The following is a 23,175-nucleotide window of genomic DNA, read 5'->3' as shown; positions in this document are numbered from 1 at the left end:
ACAATGTCACATAGCTGAAAATATTTCCCATGGAAAGATTGTCCTTATTTATGTAAATGAACAAATCTCCAAAATGACCTTAACCTGTCTTGCACCTTAGACAAAAATCTTCTACCTATCATTTTGCATTTTGAAAGACTTTATTATATAATCATGATCTCGTATTAACTAGTCACTTCTACGGTTAGTAACATTTCCTAGTAATCAACGCAAAGCAACAAAAAAAGTAAATAAATGAACAAGAGGAGTATATTAATCAATATTGAATTACAAAACTTACAAATATAATCACAATAAAAATAATATAAAAGTGTTCTTAAAAGTTTAAATAAAAGGCGTCCGGAAAAAATAAAAATAAATGAATAAATACGTTCTCGTAAATAAAGTGTAGGGGACACTGAGGATCTAAAAATCTAAGCGCAGAGAGAAACTTTGCTCATTCTGGCGGTGGCAGGGGCCATTCCGAGTGATCGACCTTTTTACCGCTCATCAAATCTTTCCAAATTTGCTGCCACTTTTTGAGTCGAGCACTGTAGTGCTCGTATAATTTGCCCGGATCACAATCTTCCTCGCATACGTTGGTGTTCGATAAATCTAAAATTGGACTATTGTTTTTCCAATTGCAACTGGTTTTGTATTTCAGCTTATTGAGCTATCGTCTAATAATTGGGTTAAACAGCAAATAGCTTCTAGATAAATTGAATTTAAGCGTGTTGATAACCGGGATCCTTATTCTTGACCGCGATAGAATAGAAAACTCATGACAACGTGGGCGTGGTTGCGTGTGAGTGCGCCATTCGTATTTTCTCTATAGTTATAGCAACTGCTAATATTATATTATTATGTGACTTCTAACGGGTCTGGTGTTGACTCTGTCTCCCTTACCATTAAGATGTTTATGTAGTTCTACACCCTTTGAAAAATTAATGGTGATATTATCTTTTAATTTAATCTTTAATTTTATCCAATGGCAATGGAGACCCATTTATTGTGGCCTGTCTAAAAAAGACATATAATCTGGAGATCTTAATTTTATTGTTAAAAAAATTTAAAATATCGAAAAACTCCTAAAAACTGATTTTTCTCCATATTTTCCATTTTGTAGCTAGGTCTTCTGCAATACTGTTCAAAATACCATCCATCCATCCATTCAATTGGGCGTCGTTGACTCTTTAGTATAAGCTGCCGACAATTTTCCCGAGATCATTTTTCTTCATACATGAATAGAATCAATCATCTTTTTTTGTGCGGGCGTAATTAAAATGGCTTTTTCTTGGCTTTTCCTTCATCGTAAAAGTTATTCGGACTATTTTACGATGAGCACATAATCACCACAAACGTAAGCAGCAAACTACACATTTATTTACTTAGGTATATATTGTACTATCAAAAAAATGCTATGAAAAATTTATTGGCAATATTTAGCGCACCGATGTACCACCAGGCAACGGTGGTGAGTGTCCGCGCCTTTTTCGTTCGTTCCCTTTTGTGCAATGCGGTTTTCGATTTGATAAACCAAGGAACAGAAATATCCGAAAGAGTTTTCCTCAGGAATGATTCATTCTATCGCGCTCAAGCTTAAGGGTTTGGATATTTCCCTTCAAACGTCGCTCTCAACCAAAACCTGCCCTTCATTATGGAAATGTAGAGCATTATTTATCCATCGTATTATCTATTAATCATATGCGTTAAGCCGAGAAGTGCTGCTCTATTGCTATTAGGAATGCGGAAATACTGAATGGTTCAATCAGAATTTTCAATAAATATGGGCCCAAATTCAGATCTGGAGTATATCATAATATTCCCACAAGCCGGGGTATTAAGGAAAAAATCGGTTCAAGCAACCAAGTTTGTTTTAACAAAAAACATAAAAGTGAGTGTTACTGAAATAATTTCTCTAATAATGACATTGAAAGAGTTACAATCTGCACTGTTGAATTGACAGGAATTGGCCATCCTCAAAGAAAACTATAAAGAATCAATTAAAACTCCAAAGCTGATGTCTTGAGACATCAAGTTCGGAGTTTTGGTTTGTTTTGATTAGTCTGTCTTGAGACATCAATTTCGGAGTTTCAATTCATTCTTTATAGTTAACACCTTGTTTGATCAAAAGTTGTTTTTGTTTATTAATATTCTAATTCAGTGTTATTATATTATATTTGGTTGTCCGATTTATATCATCCCAAATGTAGTCACAGAGACAATCCTTCAGTAGAAAAGCAAAAATTGAACTCGAGGGCATCAAACAAGCAACAGCTGATAGTTTTCAGATTATTTGGCTTTTGCTTCTGTGGACAAAATATCTTTTACTTAATTAACTTAATTAAAAAAAAATAGTTTTGGTTAGTAAACAAAACGTCAACATGTTTATTTTATCTTGAAGTAAACACACTAAATTTAAAATGTTAATTTTGTGTCCTATGAATCTTCTTTGTTAGGCTGTCAAATTCCGGTAAAACAGCCATACAGCAATAAAATAAGCAAAACAGCTACAAAATTTAGAAACAAAGTAACCAAAACTGCTTAAAAAAATAATTACGGAAATGACAAGATTTTTCCGAAAGACACAATATAAAAAAAGTATTACCTGTACAGGTTCAGAACAAACAAATGCCTAAAAAAAGCAAAGTCTTCTTAAAAGGGCAAATGAATTGATTAAAAGTTGCGAGCAAAATTCTTGGGAACCATTCTCGTTCTGCAACCCATTATTTTCAAAATCATCATAAATTTTTTGGAAACTGAAAATTTGATCATACTTAACTTAGAACAATGATTCGTGATTATAATGCACTAAAAAAGTATATTTTTATCCTCTTTCACCTACAAAATAGCAGATAACCTAATAATGTAATGTAAGTAATAAAACTCATTTTAACGCAATACGGTAAGCATGCATATAAAAAGCGCATAGGTCTTTTACAAGCACGTTTAATTATAAGTTTAAGGGAGAAACAATATTATTCTGTATAAAAACGACATTCAAATGTATTGCTTAACGATCAATTAGATTTACATACATCTGCTTTATTGAACTTAAAATTCTCACAACATTAATTAAGGTTTTATTGTTATTTTTTGGTATATACAGCAGTATGTAAATGTTTGATAAAGACACGGTGTTGTCGAAACAATTGTTATGTTAAAATATATAATTTCGTGAAAATCTGAACTTTTAGTTCTTATTTATTTTATAAAAACGCCTGTCTGCCGAAACGCATTAAGGCTTGTGTCACTGAATTTCCTTTTCATGGCATCAGACCAATTAATTTATGAGTTTAACAGCCTGGAACTTTTTAATGAGGTGTCTAGTAAAATCTTTATGAGAAATACCCCCCTCAAAATTACTAAATATTGCAAGATTGCATTTTTGGTCACTATCTGTGAATCTAATCACCCTCTACGCAAAAATCACACTATGTTTCATGTTGTAGTCGAAATAGAACAGTAAAAAATGTTTAAGATAAGATATGGTAATAAGATATCTAAATTGTATTTAGACCACAAATACCTTTGATTGGATAATAAAAGTCACTGCTGACTAAATCAACAATATTTTTACTTCATATGAAACAAATCTATATTCTCTGAAATAGTTTGTTCTCAAGTATGGAAATTACTTAAAATACTTTAATAATTAGATTACTAGCTAAATCTCAAACAACTCCAAAATCAGTCTTTTTTAATTTAACCAAGAGTACCTTTTTTTATGGAAAATTGTTTAAAAAATATTATTTTTGTCCAAACTAAAAATATCCCCATCCCATTTTTCTCCACAAATGGAGTTTGACGCAAATCTTGTATTTTTTTTAAGTCGTATCTGACAGATAGAGTTCAATAAGTCAAGGTGTCAAGACAGCTACCTGAATTTATTGCCAAAAATGAGGTTCTACAGGGCAGTAGCCTTGCGCCTCTTATATTTTCCATTTTTATTGATGACATAATTAGTGCTATGTCGACTAAATTATTAGTATTTGCAGATGGTATGAAAATATTTAGATTTTTCTGTAATTATGCTAACTTCTGGTGTAAACTCAACAGCATAGATTGAATCTAAGCTGAAGTATTATTATATTCTATTTTTAATAAATATGTCAGTTGTTTAGAAAAACTTCTTTTTTTTTAAATGTTTCTCTTTGGGTGTGACGATTCGAAATAGCGACTCAAACAATTTGTATTTTTAATTGTACTTGTAGTGATATACCGGCTCACTTTACTTTAGCATTAAAAGGTGGATTTTTCACTGATTATTTTAGGTACTGTTACTTTTTTTTTGTTTTGCGTTTTGTCTTTTCCTATATATCTTTAAATGTGTGAATGGTTAAATGTCTTGCAAATTTAATTAAATTAAATGTCTTCCAAATGTATACTAGTATAGAGTTGGTGGATCTAAGACCCCTAAACACGTAGGCCACTGATGTTTTTTTACCACGAAGTTAGTCAATTGTGGCGTGAGTTTCGCTACACACTCGAGCCTGAAGCCGCTTTCATATATGTTCCACGCACATGGCAGTAATGAAATGTTTTAAATGGGTTTTGAATAAAATATTTTTTTATATGAATTTCTCATGCTGTGTTCCTAAGTGTCAAATCCACGACAGAATAGTCCAGATAAAATATTTATCATCGTTCCAGTGAAAAAGAAAGCGTTTGCAGCAGCAAGAAGAATTATCTAAGTAAAGCTGTAGAAGTATCACTGCAGAAGGAAGCCAGCCTACAAAGTATCCCCAATTAACTTTCCTGCCCCTAGGGTTACGGTTCCTAAGAGGAAAGGTTATATTTAATGATAGTGATGGTAGTGACAGTAATCATACTAGTGACAGCATCCTTTGTCCATTTGGCCATCCAGTTCAATAATGAAAGTAGCGAACCATTTTATTTATTTGACATTGAATCAGATAAGAACAGATATCACTCTTCTAAAAAGATTCGTAAGAAAACATTTCCTTTTTTAGAAGAAAAGTTTTTTGTTTTAATTTATATTAAACATTGTTCCACAATATTGACAAGATTTCTCTATAAATATTTTTTGTCAACATCCCTATTATTATTATTATTATTATTCTTAGCGCCGCTTTAGTACAGAGTATTAAAATTTTGTTAGAGGTGACTTTTATGATCCAATATCTAAGTCATTTCGGGTCTAAATTTCATTTAGGTATCTTAAACCACTTCAGAAATAATTTACTCTTTATAGAGCCCCGAAAAAGGCGTTTTCAGACACATTTTTATTAACCCAACTAAGTCATTTTTAATATTCTATTGGCTCTGGAAATTGGAGGAACGCTTTTTTAAACATCCCGTAAAACAAAAGAAAATTGACTCTTCAATTGTGTTTAATACTAATATAATAATTTTTTTAAAGGATTTAGTCACTGTGTAGCTGAACTCTTGATTATTGTTTCTTAACATTTAGTTTTCGTATATTTTTATTTAATTTTTGTCCGAATCAATATAGAGCAAAAATTACCTTGCCCTGTGTAAGACCAAAAGTTTTATTTCACAATTCAGAGTTTGGGCCATTCAGTACATCAGCGGTAATGCTTGTTACACATCCACATATTAATTTATTTAAAAAGCAAACTGCTAACGTTGGTGTTAAAATCACAAAGCAACTTTACTTAGTTACCACAATGTGCCAAGTTGGTAATCTTTCTAGCATCCTCAATTTCCTTCAGCCCCTTCCTGATGTAGTCCTGGAAAAATTTGCTCGACTTGCTCAGGAACGGCTCTATGTCCGCTTCAGGATATTGCTGGATAAAATCGTACAAAAGATTTAGACCCTCCTTGGTCTCCTCCTTACTGCCGATTTTTTGGAATATCTCAGTGAGCATATTGTGGTTCGCCCGCGAGAGCGATTTTCTCTGAGACTGGACAGGAATTTCCTGAGCCTGAGCGATTTTTAGGGTCTAGAAAGAAAATAAATTAAAGTATTTTTCATAATAAATAGTAGAACTTACTTTCAGCAGCTTTAAAATGTAAGCTTCAATTTCTGATTCTCCAAGATTGCTAATTTTACTTAGCAGCTGGGTCACGGCTGGCCCTTTGATTTTTACCATTAAATGTATGATGGTCTTGATTGTTCTTAAAGGCGTGTCAGCCGGTTTTCGAATCCACCACTTGGATGGAAACTTTACGAGAAATTCGTGAACTTCTACCAGAACTAATTCATAGTCGAATTCATGACCCCAATTGGGCATCAGTTTGATCACTTTCCAAATACACTTCATTACGAGTTCCACTTGCCGTTCCGAACAGTTTTCATCGGCTACGCACTCCTTAATTAACTTAACCAATGCGCTGCAAACAATGCAACAGTCAAAAACTGATTGTTAACTATTGTTACTGGGTAAACCCAACAACCAATTATTCATAGATAAGGGACAAGACAAGAAAAAGTTAGGTAGATGTCGACCACGTGTCGGCTGATTTTACCGTGCGTTTCGAAAAAACTTCTAACGAGGATATCACTAATTTATGTCAAAATCGCTTGTAATTAGTAGTAAGTAGACGATTTATTAAGCAAGAAGCTTTAAAAGAAATCTACTCCCTTACAAAAACATTAATATCTTCGATAAAGAATATTGTTAACAGTGAATTATTGAATGAAAGGAGAAAACGTAGTGATTTTTAATCTCACGAAAAAGGCGAAAAATATATACATATACATAAACAATAGGACATATAGGACGCGGACAAAATAATCATATTACAATGTATCAAGTTAAACTCATTACAATTGTTACAGTAAAATATTTCATACAACTTGTAACCACAACACTTGCTCCCTCTAGAGCGCTCATCAGTCCATTCCTGTCTTCATTCGGCCACCCGCTCGGTTCCTAAGGCAATAAGTAATAATGAAGGCCATGGTTTCATCGGCGTCTAACCAAAAAAAATGACATAAGTCATTCATAAAATTGCTATTGTTGTGATGCAAATATAGGCATTTAGGCAAGGGACGCGCATTTAGGGCAAGCGTTGCCCATATATTATATACCTATTAGAGAATATATTGGCCGTAATACGATAATAACTGATGCGCCTCAGGAGATATTTTCGTAGAGACGGAAATGATCTACCCATGTTGTTTGTCAAATGCCGCTAGGTTTTGTTAGTTGGAAACGACCATCTTAATATTTTTTTCGTCGTCGCTTTAATTACTTCCAATGTTAAAAGCACAACCAAAGGAAATCCTACATCGTCATCTATGTACTTACCATATAATCACGGTATGATCGGAATTCTCGATAATCCTAACGCAATTGAGATTTAATACTCGCACATAGACGTCGCCGCAACTTTCCAATTTTTGTTCGACCAACAGGCTGACCAGCTGGTTCATAAGATCCTTAACGGCCTGTACGGTCACCCGTTTCGATGAGCGTGGTTGCTGGTAAAACTAGTAAGAAACGTGACCAACGGCTACCAAAACAATTTGAACAAAAAATTAAGATTTTACCATATCGATACTCCTAAACAAACTCCGGTAGAGCTTCGCCACTGTTTCATCGCCGCCAGGGTCCAAAGTGCGCAAGTGCTTCAACTGTGATACTAACGCCTCGACAAAATCGTTTTCGTGATCGGCCAATACTTGACTTTTGGACGGGTTATTCATTAGTTCCAGTAATTGTAAGAAACCCTAAAAGGCTCATAAAAAACTTCATCTGCCGCACATTTTATCGAATCCACTTTACTTGACATCCTACTGCCAAATTGGGAGTACCGACGAGCTTAAGCGTCTCCGAAATCTCTACGCTGATGCCATGTTTAACGCCCTGCATCGCGTAACTCATTGCCTGGACAGGTTTAGGAGGCGTCATAGGCATTATTCTAACAAACAAAAAAATATGAACAACCATTTACAAAGTTCCTTGTAATTTTTTACCAGAATTAACCAATAATAAAATTATCACCTAGTTGGTCATGCATCACATGGCGTGACTCCAAAGCTACGCCTTTTCTATAATAATCACAGTTGTGAATATTATATTATTATTTTTCAATAATGGGCACAAGAATAATGTTTTGAAATGACAAAAAATTCCAAATATAGTCGCATATAAAAAAAATAACAATAATGCAAAGATATTAGATAAAAAATATACAGATAACACTAATTTATTGATTAGAAAAATTCCGCTAAAATTTGAAATGTCCTCTTTTTAACTTATCTAAAGCTAAAGCAGGATGCAAATGATTAATATTAGTTAAAACACTTCTAATACCTCTTTAATGGTATCCATATTGTCATGCCGCTCAAAGAAATTTTGTTTTTTAAATACCCCCAACCTCCCCTTTAAAAAACAGGATCAGAAAGAGTAAGATACGGGCTATTGTTCAGTATCTGATGTTGGATATTATTAAGTAAATATTCTTTCAATGGGTAATAACAGGTGATTCAATAAGAGTTTCCACATTACAATCTGAAATATTTTTGAAACGCTACTGCATTTGTTTATTATCATATGAGATTTCTAACCTGAACAGCGTGTAAACATTGTGCAAGCCTATTATGAAAATGGTCGATCAAGAAAAAATGCATTTCGGGCTATACGTGAATTTTTCGGAGCGCAAAATCGACCTTCTGAGAGGACAATTTAGAATGTGGTTCAGCAAACTGGATCTGTAACTAACCTCAAAGTCTCTCAACGAGCTCGTGAAGGTCGGTCCGATCAAAATATTGCCATTGTTCGCGAAAGTGTAGCCGAATATCCAAACACATCGATTCGTCATCGATCGCAGTAAGTGGGATTTACGTATTCAATCACACAGCGAATTTTAACAAAAGACTTGCATCTACACCCATATAAAGTCCAAATAACGCAGGAGTTGAAACCTCGAAATCATCAACAGCGCCGCGTGTTTGCAGAATGGATACGAGAACAAGGGGTTCATTGTTCAACGAAAATCATCTTTAGCGATGGTGGCTTTGTCAACAAACACAATGCTCGTATTTGGGGATTAGAAAATCCAAGAGAGATTGTTCAAAAAGCAATGCATCCTCAAGAAGTGGCTGTTTGGTGCGGAGGATTAATTGGCCCTTTTTTTTTTCGAGGATATTGCGGAGAACGCTGTTACGGTTAATGGTGTTATATCGACACATGATATCTGATTTTTTCTGGGAGCAGTTGGAAGGTATGGACCTTGAAGATTTGTGATTCCAACAGGATGGAGCCACTTGTCACACATCCAGAGAAACGATGCAATTGCTGCGGGGCAAGTTTCCTAGTCGGATTATCGCACGTAACGGTGATATCAATTGGCCGCCGCGATCATGTGATCTTACTCCCCTAGATTTTTTTTTGGATATCTAAAAAGCAGAGCGTATAGAAATAAACCAAACACTATTCCAGAGCTGAAACAGGAGATTAGACGCGAAATAGCCGACATAGAACCTGAATTGTGTCAAAAAGTGATAGGAAATTTCAATAAACGAATTACGTCATGCCACATGAGTCGCGGGGGTCATTTAAATGACATCATCTTTCATACCTAATTGTAATACACTAATCTAAAATGGCAAATAAAAATGTTTGTATATTTTTATATTCTTCCGAGTTTTTTTTTATTATTTTAATGAGGAAACCCTTATTGAATCACCCTTTATAATTTCCGCGAATCTCATTGACTCTGATATTTTCTAAAAAATCTTCCCTTAATACTTAACATATTTTTTTTGGCGGTGGAGTGGCACCATCGTGCATGACGATTTTTTTGCTTTTTCTGGCCTAATTATAACATGTTAAATATTTTTGAAATCAGCTCAGGAAATTTTGGTATACTATTCTTTTTGTTAAATATACACATCAAACTTGAAACCGTTGTTATTTCAACTTTTTCTTCGAAAATGCAAAATAAAAAAGTTGAGAGGGGGTAACATCACGGCAAGGAACACATTTCCATTACCGCTATAGAACTTACCTACAGTGTGCCAAAAAATGCCCATTTTTCGCTTAACCTTTTAATATAACATTTGTTTCCAATAATATTTTATTTTGAATTATTGTCATTATATTTTGTGCTTTTACTCCAAAGTGATTTTTACTTTGAAATTATTATCAAAATGTCTTATTAAATGTTATAGTAACTCATCTAGGTAAATTTCCTTCAACAACTTTATTTTATTTGGCACGAAAAATTTATAAATATAAATTTATGGAGTAATTTTTTATTTTACCGTTCCTAAAACTGTAGTGCCCTCATTTTCAGCACTTTTAAACCTTACATTTAAAATTATGTCTCATAAATTTTATTTTTGGAATTAAATTGCAGAATATATTTTTTAATATTTGAAGAAATATTTCACATTTGATAAAGACACGGTGTTGTTGAAACAATTGTCATGTCAAAATATATAATATCGTGAAAATCCAAACTTTTCGTTCTTATTTATTTTGAGAAATATTTCTTCAAGTTTCAGGAATATTGCTTAAAATGTCTTCCTGAATCTGATTGAAAACAATATTATTTACACACATGGATAATTTTATGTTATATAAAGTGTCCAAATCCGAATTGTCCTACAATAAATGGGTAAAAATACAAATAACCAAAAAATCAATGAAAAAGTAATGCCCAAATATCGAATGTCAATTATGCAATCATAACTTCAATCATTTTGGAATTGTTCCAACGAAAAAAGTTCGGAAGACGTTGGTCGTTTTAAACGCTGCCTTACCGAATTAGAACAGTGCTAGATCTCGGTATTTGCCAATATAATATTGTCTCAATGAAAGTCTAAATTTTGCTCTATTTTTTCTTAGGTTTTCTCACTGGTGCACTCAAAATATTCTCACGGATTTTAGCATAAACAAGAACATCTAAGCTAACAGTAAACATTTTGGTTAGATAGTTCATTAATAAAATCAAAACTTTAAAAAAATTTGAAGTAACCAAAGGGTTTTATGTAACTCAATCAGTTTGGACGCAATATAATAAAACTTAAAATTATTTAGTATTTATTGAACCTCTTACAAAACGTGTTACGCCAACGTTTTCTTATAAAACTATAAAAATTGTTATAAATCCTAATAAACCCCATACAAATATCCTTATACTTACTTAGCCTTGTTATCATAAAACGATGGCATCTTAATATCTTCATTCATGAAATTTGTGTCTATTTCCATGATAGGTTTTCTTTCGTAGTTGATAGTTATCTTATCCAACTCCTTCATGAATTCCGGATCTAACTGGAACGGCCCATGCACCACTTTCTTGGGAGGTTCGGAAGCGACGGCGGGCGGCAATCTGAACGGCAAACGAATAAACTAATAACGCAATGAAACGACTAAGACAATAAAATGCCCTTAAATTTTCAATAGAAATTTGTTCTGGTGGTGAGGAGAAGGCATCTTTGAAATCTTAAATTTGGATTCTATGCTACAAAAATTTCAGGTTTTGTTCGAGGTTTTTTTGGATTCTCGGTGTATGGCGCTGTAATTGTAAAAAACATAATTTATCGTATTTGTCAAGAAATAGATAAATGTTATGAATCCGACTTTAGCCTTATAATCTCATCGATTTAAGATATTTTTCTTACTCCCCACTCTAAAATACCTAATTATGTACCAATTACTAATAAAAGTTTTCAATTGCTTTCAAACCTTGCCCTTTCTCACTTTGAGTTGGACAAGGTGCTGCAATCCGTTTTAATCAATGAATGTGACACTACTAGCTAACCTATTATACGTTTAGATGCATCTGAAAATTGGGAAATCATGTGCTTTTTTGTTTCTAAACATTTACTTCATCTGAAAGTTTGTTTTTTCTATTTTTTTTTAAATGTTTATTAAACAATAAAAATATAAACATAACAAGTCGATTTTGGGAAAAAATTTCATTTTGCGGGTTGTTTTGAATGTTTAATTGTCCAGAATTTACCAAATAAAACGCTAACCTATTATTGATGATCCACATGCTATTTGCAATCAAAATAAAATTTTGTTTTTACCTTTTACTTTTTTACAATTTGTTGATAAATCGAATTTGCTGACGTCGCGAATCATAGTATGATTGGCGAAACGTCAGCAAATTCGATATATCAACAACCGATGCAAGAGGCATCTAGTGTGGAAGTTTCTTTTTATAAATTAGTAGACATTACTCTTCTTTCTTATCGCAACGTTTTTTTCGTAGCACTGGATTACAATGAGTTAAATAAGAAGTAATTAAAACGTTAGGCAATCAAGACACTTTGACAAGCACCATATAACATGAAAAATATGTGGCGATTGGGATAAAAATCAAATTATTTTAATGGCAACCGAGATTGAGATGGTGAAGCTAGAAACATTTCACTAGAAAGACAGGCGACGACGACGACTTGAGAAATAAATTATTTCTGTCGCAAGAGATATTTTATTCCTTTTTTATATGGTTGTCCATTTACAGTCCAATTTACACAATAAATAAGTCAATTAAAATTAAAATATTAAATTGTTCCATACACCTTGTAACACAAACACTTGCTCCCTCTAAAAAAAAACTCAGCTGCTTTGAAAATGGCTTGTTCCCTTTTTCACCATTTCACCACTTGTATAAACCATTTTTCCCTTATTTTATTATCATTTTAACAGTTTCATTTGGGTGGGTTCTAAGGGCAATGTTGTTGTCAATATAGTGTGTATCGCATTATTGCCTTTGCAGATTCTTAAAGCCAGTTACACATTTGGCAACATTATTCAACTTTAAATAAAACTAGATTTCTTTAAAGATTTTTAAAGATTCCTCACTTTTTAATAAGACGGATAAATATCAACTAAAAATAATGAATCCCCAACCCCCAAAATTATACTCTCTAATTAAATTACATAAACAGAATATGCCAAACAGGCCGGTTGTGTCTTTTGTAACAGCATCATCTGTCAAAGTGTCCACAAGATTAATAAATATTTTAGAAAATTACACAGACTTCAAACCTAAATTTACAATAAAATACTCTTTTGAATTAGTCATCAAGGTCAAAGATATTAATATCCCTCCTAATGCATTATTAGTTTCATTCCACGTTCAAAATCTATTTCCTAGTATTCCACCTATTGATGTAATAAACGTAATAGACAGCATGCTCACCCAAAAACAAATTAACCCAATCGTTAAACAAGATTTATTGGATAGTATAATAGTTTGTTTAGACCAAAATTACTTTGAATTTAATGGTCAGTTGTATATTTCTAAAGAAGGACTAATTATGGGAAACCCACTTAGTTCTCTAGTTGCCCAAATTTTTATGGACAATCTGGAAAATATTATACTTGAACATCCGTTATTTAAAAGTTTTCTTTGGTGGTACAGATATGTGGATGATGTTTTCGCGTGTTTCGTAGGGACTGAGAGACAATTAGATACCTTTTTAAATTATATCAACTCATTACACAATCGCATAAAATTTACTACTGAAATCTAACAAAATAACTCTTTAAATTTCTTGGATATAACGATAAATAAAGCACAAAACAAATTAGATTTTTCAATATACCATAAACCTTCACACACAAGACACTATAATACATGAGAGTTCAAACCATCCCTATACACACAAAATAGCTGCCTTTTATTCATTTATTCATAGGTTGATAACTATCTCTCATTCTGCAATAAACCTTGAAAAAGAATTAAATATTATAAAACAAATAGCATTCAACAATGGCTATGACCCGTCACTGATAGATAAAATCTTAACTAAGAAACAATTTCAAAAAACTTTGAACTCTATATATCCCCGCTCTATTACTGAATCTCAAGGTTTTAAAACATTAACATACATAGGAGAACCTAGTAATAAAGTTTCAGATCATCTCTCGAAATGTGGCCTCAAAATTGCTTTTAAAACTAATAACACCCTAGGAAAATTTGTTAAAAACAATAAATCTAAATCTAATAGATCCCAGAATTCTGGAGTCTGTAGATTAAATTGCAGATCATGTTCTAATATTTATATTGGACAAACAGGTAGATCTTTCAAAAAACGTATCAACGTACATTGACGATCATTTAAAAACAATAGTTCAGATTCTAATGACGCTATACATTTAAATTTAGAAAAACACAATTTGACGACAATTTCGATATTTTACACACTGTTTCAAAAAGTAGAAAATTAAATTTACTAGAAGCTATGGAGATGAGATGAGATGAGAGGTTCGAATGTATTACTTAATGACCAACTAGATTTGAATGGATGTCCCTTGTTAAATCTTAATGTAATACCTCACATTAAGTAATTACTACCTGTTTTGTATTTATAAACATCGGTACCGTTTGATATTCGCATTTGATAAAGGTACCGTGTTGCCGAAACAGATTATATTTATGTGAAAATCTGAACGTTTGTTCTTATTTAGCTATTTTAAATGGATTTTCATCAAGTAAAAGCCACTTCAGTACAATTTTTTTAAAGATTTAGTTACATTAACTAGGGAGTGTACAGTAACAGCAACCTGGAATCTACTATAGAGTGGCGTCCACAACATAACAAAAATTGGAAAAGTTTCACATTTTGAGCGCCAGCGATTTTAGTATTTGGAATATTTTTTGCGACCATTTTTGGGAGGGTTTAGTGTGTGTCTATGAGATTTTGTGATATATGGAAATGATTTGAGTATTTGCTACTCAACAAACCACACGTTCATGGGAAAGTTATTTGGTTTAGACTATAGATACAGTGAGTCAAAGCAAGTGTTTCTATTTCGTATATTTTAAAATCTTAAAAAAATTAACAAAAGAAATATCAATGAGAATCCTAGTTGCACACTGGCGTGTTGGGTCAACACTTGTTAAATACGTAATTCATATTGGTTATGGCATATATCAAGTAAGGTTTTTCGTTAACTTTAAATAAGTGCAACAAATTTTTTCATCACCAACAAACAAAGTTGACCATGGACCCGTTCCCCAATACACAGGCTTACCTAACTCCAGGAAGAGTATCTTCATCATCTACATCTTGATCGTCATCGATCGTCACTGTTTCATTTCCGTTTATACCGTTGCTGGTGGTAGGAGCTACTTGGGTAATAGTTACATTGAGAGTTGGAGCCGCTTTCGGCATGATGGATCGTCGGCTCGACCTTTTTATCCTTTCTTCCAACAGGGACATATCTTTATCGGAGATCTGCAACAACCGCGAGAAATTGTTGGAACCAGCTCGTTCCTTTTGCTGTCACGATTACTCACATTGCCCACCATTTTGTAAACCTTGTCGCCGACGATATTGTAAGCTTGCACGACGCAATTTAGTGCTGCATTCCTTACTGAGTTATCTCTGTCTGATATCTGTTTGGCAACTTCTTTTAGTACAGCCGATGGCGACGGCATACAGACACTGATACCATAATCTTCAATCATCGAACCCATAATTTCCAAACATTCGGCTCTTTGTCTCGCATTCTTCGACTTAACACCCTCCATAACGTACCCTGATAGTCGACCCAGAGGAAAAACGCCGCTGATTTGTTTCAGTAGGGAGCGGACGCCATTTCTAACTGCGTCTTTCGGATCGCCGACCTGTCACAATCGTCACAGACTTAATTTGATCGGGTTTAACATAATTGCTGATCATGTTACCTTAAGCACTAAGTAAGGTATGAAGCAAGAACCCTCATTCTCCAGCATGTGGTACTGCTTCTCTACGAGGGTGTTGAACACAGAATGAAGATATTCTAGACCCTTTAGTAGCACTGAAGGATTTGTGTCGAAGAATCTCAGTGTTAGCCATTTCAGAATCAGATCCAAGTTTGAAATTAAAGCTTGACTATTGTTGGGCAGGTCCTCCATCAACGATTCAATTGCCTTAATGTGGAACCTGAGGCAAGGGAGAAGCGGAAATGACTTAATTGAACAGTAATTTACGCAGCCGGAGTTGTTCAAATAAAATACTCATGCAAAATACAATTTTAATAAATTAAATAAAGTAAAACCTCACTGACATTTAAAAGCAATGAAAAATTCGCTTGAGGCGCTGCTGTGTTTAAAATTAACAAAAAAAAAGTATCTCCAAGCGACAGAGTTCGAAGTTTCATTAAGCCCATTTGTAGTTTTATATCGGTATGGATTAAAATTCGATTATCTATTTTATAAAACTTAAAAAGCCATAAATTATTTGCGAAACGTTTTCGTTATTCTGAAATTTTATAAAGGTACCGATGACCAAATTTTAGAGCTATATGAAACTTTGTATTAATTTGTAACTAGAGCTTGTCATTATTTTTATAAACCAGTTTTATAAAGGCAAGAAATACATTGTCGTTGCCGCTATAAAACCCACCTACAGTATTTAAAAACACCAAAAAAGGTCTTTTTGTTCCCCCTTTTCTATATCATTTGTTTACAATATATTTTATTTGGTATATTTTGCTTTTACGCTGATGTTGACAACAATGGACTTTTTGTGTTTTATTAAATATGATTACTCAAAAATTTGAAAATTTCCTACGATGACTTAATTTCCTAAAATTTAAGCGCTCTCATTTTAAACGTAATTTTTTATTCAAACCTTCAATTTAAAACTGTGTCTTGTACTATCCTCTGTTGGTTAAATTGTACAAAAATCGTCATTTCGGTACACGAATCTACTCTAACCTAACCATACAGCAAAATTTAAAAAAAATGAAAAGTATTAAACAAGTCTCATGAATTTTATTTTTGAAAATAAAATGCAGAATATTTTTTAATAGCATATTTTTGAAGAAATATGTTTTCAAGTCTCAGGAGTATAAGTTAAAATGCGATATTCTTCCCTTTTTATGAAGTTATTTATGTCAATTCTAAAAACATAACAATGTCCACGAAATATAATAATATATAATATACATAAACAAAAAGAATAATTTTACGTTATATGAAATGGCCTAATCCAAAATGGCAGCAATGTCATAATATAGTTGGAAAGGCTCCGGAATATTTGCGACGGATTAGTTAATCTAAGAATATTAAAGGTAACGCGCCATACAAAAAACTTTTAACCGAGCAAAGCAGTTCGTTTATAAATTTTGATCTATTTCTATTAAATTTCGTCTAATTTTTGATGATTAATCGCCTGGTGCATTTTACAAAACATTATCACGGGTATTAGCGTACGTTCAATAAAGGCTGCTACTATACTTAATTTTATGTGATTAAGAAATCAATTATTACATCATAACCTCAAAAAGATAGCGGCTTCCACATACATAGCTATAAATTTTATAACTTTCTTTATCTTTGTAGCTGTAAAATATTTATTAGATGCTTTCAAGATTTATGAGGGCTTTTTAAGGGCCAAGATGTAGAACCAAAAGAGTGAAAGTTTTGTACTAAGGTTTTTAAGAACGCAATAAAATCTGAAATAACCAACACCTACTTTTTTAGTTCTTACTTATAACTTATAATAAAATGTTAAGCTGCGAAAAATGTTAGTTGGGAATAATGTTTTCAAAATGAAAATGAAATCTATTGTCAACTATATACGAAACTAAAACAAAAAAACTAAAATATTACCGGAAATCCGAATGAAACATATTGGCGATCAATTGCTTGTTGACGTTAGCGGCCAGCATCTGATCTTTCAAAAGCTCGACAAACTCTTCCCGTGGCTGTGTAAAGTTCCACCTCAGGACCTTCAGTTTGGATTCGTCAATTGTGCGCTGATGTTTGAGATTGTTTGTGACCAAAAGCGGCGAAGTATCAACTTCCTCTTCCTTCTTACGGGATGACACAGGCGCCGATGCCTTGGTCTGCGTGGATCCAGCCTACAACGATAGATTTCAGTTACAGATTATTAGTCGAGTTTTAAACTACCTTAGGTTTGACAATTCTTTGTTGTGACGCGCTTTTGGTAGGTTTTTCTTCGACGGGCTGGCTTTTCTTCATTGGGAGGTTAGGCCTGACTTTGTCTAGAGCCGCTAAAACGACAGCCTTCGAACCAGGCTTCAGTTTTTCCGCCTGCTTTATCATTTCCTCGCATCTTGCGTGAATCATTATCCCTAGGATAGCTTCGTTCGCGTTCTTCCTTACGTCCGCGTTCCGATCTTCCAAATTGCTGAAGAGGTGCGGAACACATATCACGATTTCCTCCTTGGGCAACGTCTTCGGGGGAACTATTGAAACGGATTTAATGAATTTGATTGAACTATGTCATTACATGTGGCAAATTTATGATTAGATCGATATTTACAAAGTAAAACTACAAAAATTTGTAAGTTATCTATCAAGGTAAGGGTAAACCGAGTGTGAATGATTTGTGTGAAGTTTCCGAAGGGTTCTTCCGTCGTCAGTCTGTTAGATTACAATAACTAATATGTGTAGCTGGAAAGGATTACCGCGAACTTGATTGATTGAACAGTGACCTTAAGATTTATATGCCTGATATTCATATATGGTAATCGGCACAAAAATAAACTGTAACAAATATTTATGGCTAGCCTTGACAATAAGGACGGGTTCTGTGGTGAAATTTCATCGTGGGTCATTTCAATTCATTATATTTTACACTTGACTCGCGCGTTTCTATTTTGTATCTCATTTTCAATTGGTTACTTTTCTTATGGACGCGCATGCGAAAGATCTCGATGATATTGTTTAAAATTGCTATATACTCTTTTTATTATAAATACAAAATAATAAATATAAATAAATATAAAATAAAAAATATATACAATATACAATAACAAAAATACGACTAATGTTGAGATAATGGGCTAGAATATCAAATAAAACAAATTCAGTCTGAATTTCAAAACCCAATCCGTTTGTCTACTGTAAGTTATTTTTTAAGTTGATATAGTCTAATGGAAAATTAGATTTGAAATCAGACAATATAAACACACCTTTGTATTACCATTTTACGTTTTACCATATTTGGGTGTGAAGTAAAAGATTGGTCGGGATCACCAAGAATCAAAGAAATAACGAAGTGAAGACGAAAGAAAGGTGAAGAGAGGTGAAAGAGAATGTCTTCAACATTTTTTCTATCCATTGCTATAATTAAAATTACGATATATGCGCTACTACTTTTGATTTTCCCTGCACTTTCGCTTACTTTTCGGCAACACCTCGGCCAACCAGTTCCAGAGTTCCGCGCGCAAAACCGGCGAACCGGTTTTAAAAGCATCCCCGATCATTCCACAGTCGAAAAACTCCTTGTAACCGCACTTCTCGCTATAGGCATTGATCGTCTCTAAGGCCGTCGTGCGCATCCACGCTTTGTTATCGGAGAGACCTCAAAAAGCAGCAAATAAAATCGCACGACTTTAACGCAATGATCATTGCATACATTGCAAGAATCCTGGAAAAAAGGTGCGAATATACTGTTTGGACTCTGGCCCAACTGCCTTTACGATCTCCTGGCAAATATTCAACGTGGTCTGAGCTATCTTCACGTTGCTGTCGCTTAAACGGGCAGCCAGCGCTTGTGGTAAATCACCTAGATTGGGTTTGATGAATTTCGCCTCTTGAATGATAGAGTTGACTTTGTTCAAAGCTTCAATACGCTCCTTAAATTTGATCAAATGTAGTCATTATCGCCCCTGCGCACAAAAATCTTTAATATTTTTTACAGAAAGCTTACTTAACTAACCAAAAGGCGAAAAAAAACTTTTATACATCTTTTTTGTAGCCCGGTTATCGATCAATGCTGTAAGGTGAATTCCTAGGGAAAGTTATGACCATCCAAAACCAAATTAAAACTTTCTTGTACCATTAGAATTACTGAATTTTGCACACTTTAATGAAGAAAGTTATAATCCAAAAAAATCCAAAAATTCAAATTATATTATTATTATAGTTCTCCTCGGTGCTTAACCAAACAAAATCTTTTTTAAAATGCCTATTGCCAATGCCAAATTTAACCGTCAGTTGTCAAATTCGATTTAAATAGTATTAACGTGGAAATACCAAAATCTGTAATTAATAACAAACTGAAAAGATACACTGTCTCCAAATCGTACGGAACTGCGAGAAAATATACCATCTGGTGGAGAAGTGATATCTACTTGTATATTATTACGTGAACAACTTATCAACGTAAATTGAAAGTGTTTATATATAAATTTGTACTTTTGTTGGTCCGGGTATCCATCCGTTCGTTGTTTGATCCTGGATTGGGATCGGTCGCCTGACCTTTCGCCAGAATTCTATCTGGCATCGTCAGAGACTGCGCGTCCATGTCACTTGTACGTGTCCGCACTTAACCTGTTTCAGAATACCCGGATCAACACCAGTATACACCCTTCCATCCGTAAAGGAATACACACAAACAATTTATATATTTATATACATAATGCTGGAGTTGTTCTTGGGTTGAGGTTATTCAATAATAGCAAGATTCTTAAAATTTTTAAATTTTATTAAAATTTGGAGAGGAGGTGGGCACCAAGTGCAATTTATAGAAATTTAGAAATATAATGGCTTTTTTTATTATTGAACCTTGAAACGCGCATAATGCTGTGAGTTGTTCCAGGGTTAAGGTTTATCAATAATACTTCTTCTTCTTAGCGTGCCTTGTCCTATCGAACGTTGGCGATCATCAGCGCAATCTGGACTTTGTCCACCGCTCTTCTAAAAAGTGTCCTGGCGCTAACACCATACCACTGCCGCAGATTCTTCAACCAGGAAGTTCTGCGACGGCCTGGGCCTCTCCTACCATCTATCTTGCCCTTGCATAATGAGTTGGAGTATTTGGTACTTTGTGTTGCGTAGAATATGTCCGAAATATTCTAGTTTTCTCTTTTTGATAGTGTGTATGACTTCTGTTTGTTTGTTTAGTTGATTTAATATGTCTATATTTCGGACTCTGTCAACCCACGAGACTCGCAGCATGCGTCTGTATGTCCACATTTCGAAAGCCTCCAGTCTTCTGCACATGGTTTCGGTCAGCGTCCACGATTCGGCCCCATACATGAGCACACTAAAGACATAGCATTTGAGAATGCGAATCCTCAAAGCTAAATCGATATCGCGGCTGCATAACACGGCCTTCATTTTAACGAAGGCGCCCCGGGCTTGCTCTATTCGGGATCTTATCTCTTGTGTGTTGTCCCACTCTGCGTTAAGTATGCAGCCTAAATATTTGTAATGTTGGACGCGTTCTATGGGTTTTCCGTCATACTCCAAATCACCCCACACATCTCTATGTTTGCTTACTACTAGCCATTTAGTCTGTTTGATGTTCAGCTTGAGTCCCATCTCCCTACTTCTGTCTGCCACGCAGTTCAAAAGTTCCTGCAGGTCCTCCAGCGTACTCGCGAGAAGCACAGTATCGTCCGCGTATCTGAAGTTATTTATAACTGTACCGTTGAGAATAATACCTTGGTGTTTCTCGTATAATGCTTCTTCAAAAATGCTTTCGGAGTACAGGTTAAATAAGAGGCGACAGCACGCAGCCCTGTCTCACACCACGCATGATTCGAACCTCATCCGACATCTCTCCGTTCACTACTATTTTTGCTTTCTGGTGCCAATATAGATTTGCTATTATTCGTATATCTCGTTCATCTAGGTTTTGTTTCCTTAGTATTTCAATGAGTTTACTGTGCTGGACGGTGTCGAAAGCCTTCTCATAATCTATGAAAAACGCAAACGCATCTACGGACACATCCCGGCATCTCTGCACCAACACCTGCATGCTGAATAAGGCCTCACGTGTACCCATCCCATTTCGGAAACCGAACTGTGTATTGCTCATATTCTCTTCACATTTGTTGTAAATACGGGCATGAATGATTTTCAGGAATATTTTTAAAACGTGACTCATGAGGCTAATTGTGCGGTAATCACTACAATATTTGGCGTTCTGTTTCTTTGGTATTGTTACAAATGTCGAAAGCAGCCAATCTCTGGGAATTTTACCACTCCTGTAAATTAAATTAAATAGCCTTACCACAACGTTAAGTGATTGTTCTTCTAAAAGTAGTTTTAGGAGTTCAGAATGTGTTTCGTCGGGTCCTGGCGCTTTGCCCCTCTTTGCAAGGCGTATTGCATGTTCCACCTCTTGCCTGGTTATATCAAGTCCTTCTCCTGGCAAGTCCATGAGCCCGTCTCTGATGTCCCCAAAAAGTTCCTCTATATAACTGCACCATTCCTTTAATTTTGTTTCGGTATTAAGGATGACTTTCCCCTGTTGGTCCATTAGTAATCCTGTGGACCTGCGTTTATATAATCCGGCCGCTTCTTTAATATTTTTATGCATGTTAAAGAAATCATGTTTGGCTTGCAGACTTTCGATTTCACTGCATTGACCGGACAACCATTCCTGTTTTGCCTGTCTGATTTTCCTTCTAATTTCTCGCTGAAGCAGAGAGTACGTTACTTGGTTCTTGTTTTTTAAAAGCCTTCGTTGTTCCATCAGGTCTAAGATCTCGTCCGTCATCCAACAGTTATTCTTACGTCGGGTTTCTGTCTTGAGCTTGGCTTTGCTAGTTTCAACTAAGGCATGTTTAATTACATTCCATGATGTTTCTATGTCTTCTTCCCTAGTACTAGTATTTAGCAACTTTTCGTTGAGCATTTCTTTGACTTCCGTTCTAAGTTCTTCGTTGTTAAGTTTAGATGTATCGATCATCCTAGTTTTTGTTTTGGTCTTTAACTTTTTAAGGTTTATTCTCACAGACACTATGACGGGGTTGTGGTCTGAGTTCAAGTCCGCTCCAGGGTATGCCTTCGCTGAACAAACACTGTTGCGAAAACGCTTCCCGATCATCACGAAGTCAATTTGGCTTCGTACAATTCTATCCAGGGTTTCCGCGTTTGATCTCCATGTGTATAAGCGGCGGGAAAGCAGCTTGAAGAAAGTGTTTGTAATCACGAGCTCCCTTTCCTGACAAAATTGCACCAGTCTATCGCCCCGTTCATTTGGCACACCAAGACCGTACTCGCCAACTATACCTTCTCTCGGTCTGTTCCCGACTTTCGCATTAAAGTCACCCATTACAATAGTAACGTCGGATTTATTAACCAGTTCCATTGCCGAGTCTAGATGCTTGTAAAACAATTCCACCTCTTCATCAGAGTGATCGCAGGTCGGTGCGTAGGTCTGAATTATATTAACGTTAAATGGATGTGCGTTTAATTGCGGTAAGATCACTCTATCGGATATTGGAGCAAATGCTTTGATCGCCCCTTTCAATTCTTCATTCACGATGATGCCCACACCGTTATAATGATTACGGTCATCATTACCTGCATACAGAACTTGATGCC

General features: G+C 34.6%; 1 protein-coding gene across 2 annotated transcripts in view; it reads right to left on the bottom strand.

Moving 5' to 3' along the window:
- Positions 1-231: 231 nt before the first annotated feature.
- The window catches only part of LOC132697118 (protein mini spindles), a 47,850-nt gene continuing 24,906 nt past the window's right edge, over positions 232-23,175 (bottom strand). The window contains exons 13-26 of one of the 2 annotated variants that reach the window (XM_060662412.1): positions 19,253-19,472; positions 19,019-19,198; positions 17,779-18,077; positions 17,479-17,729; positions 15,568-15,805; positions 15,178-15,507; positions 14,913-15,115; positions 11,062-11,250; positions 7,695-7,830; positions 7,460-7,639; positions 7,218-7,399; positions 5,958-6,297; positions 5,627-5,906; positions 232-594 (exon numbers count right to left, since the gene is read on the bottom strand). In XM_060662412.1, the coding sequence (XP_060518395.1) occupies positions 437-594; positions 5,627-5,906; positions 5,958-6,297; positions 7,218-7,399; positions 7,460-7,639; positions 7,695-7,830; positions 11,062-11,250; positions 14,913-15,115; positions 15,178-15,507; positions 15,568-15,805; positions 17,479-17,729; positions 17,779-18,077; positions 19,019-19,198; positions 19,253-19,472 (3,186 nt within the window). In that variant the 3' untranslated portion in view covers positions 232-436. Of the gene's footprint in view, positions 595-5,618; positions 5,907-5,957; positions 6,298-7,217; positions 7,400-7,459; positions 7,640-7,694; positions 7,831-11,061; positions 11,251-14,912; positions 15,116-15,177; positions 15,508-15,567; positions 15,806-17,478; positions 17,730-17,778; positions 18,078-19,018; positions 19,199-19,252; positions 19,473-23,175 lie in introns of both variants that reach the window. The other variant, XM_060662419.1, reaches the window with a different exon arrangement.

The sequence above is a fragment of the Cylas formicarius genome, unplaced genomic scaffold (assembly GCF_029955315.1).
Source record: "Cylas formicarius isolate icCylForm1 unplaced genomic scaffold, icCylForm1.1 PGA_scaffold_10__41_contigs__length_53128322, whole genome shotgun sequence".
Classification (NCBI taxonomy): domain Eukaryota; kingdom Metazoa; phylum Arthropoda; class Insecta; order Coleoptera; family Brentidae; genus Cylas; species Cylas formicarius.
This window is presented reverse-complemented; position numbering and strand designations above follow the sequence as displayed.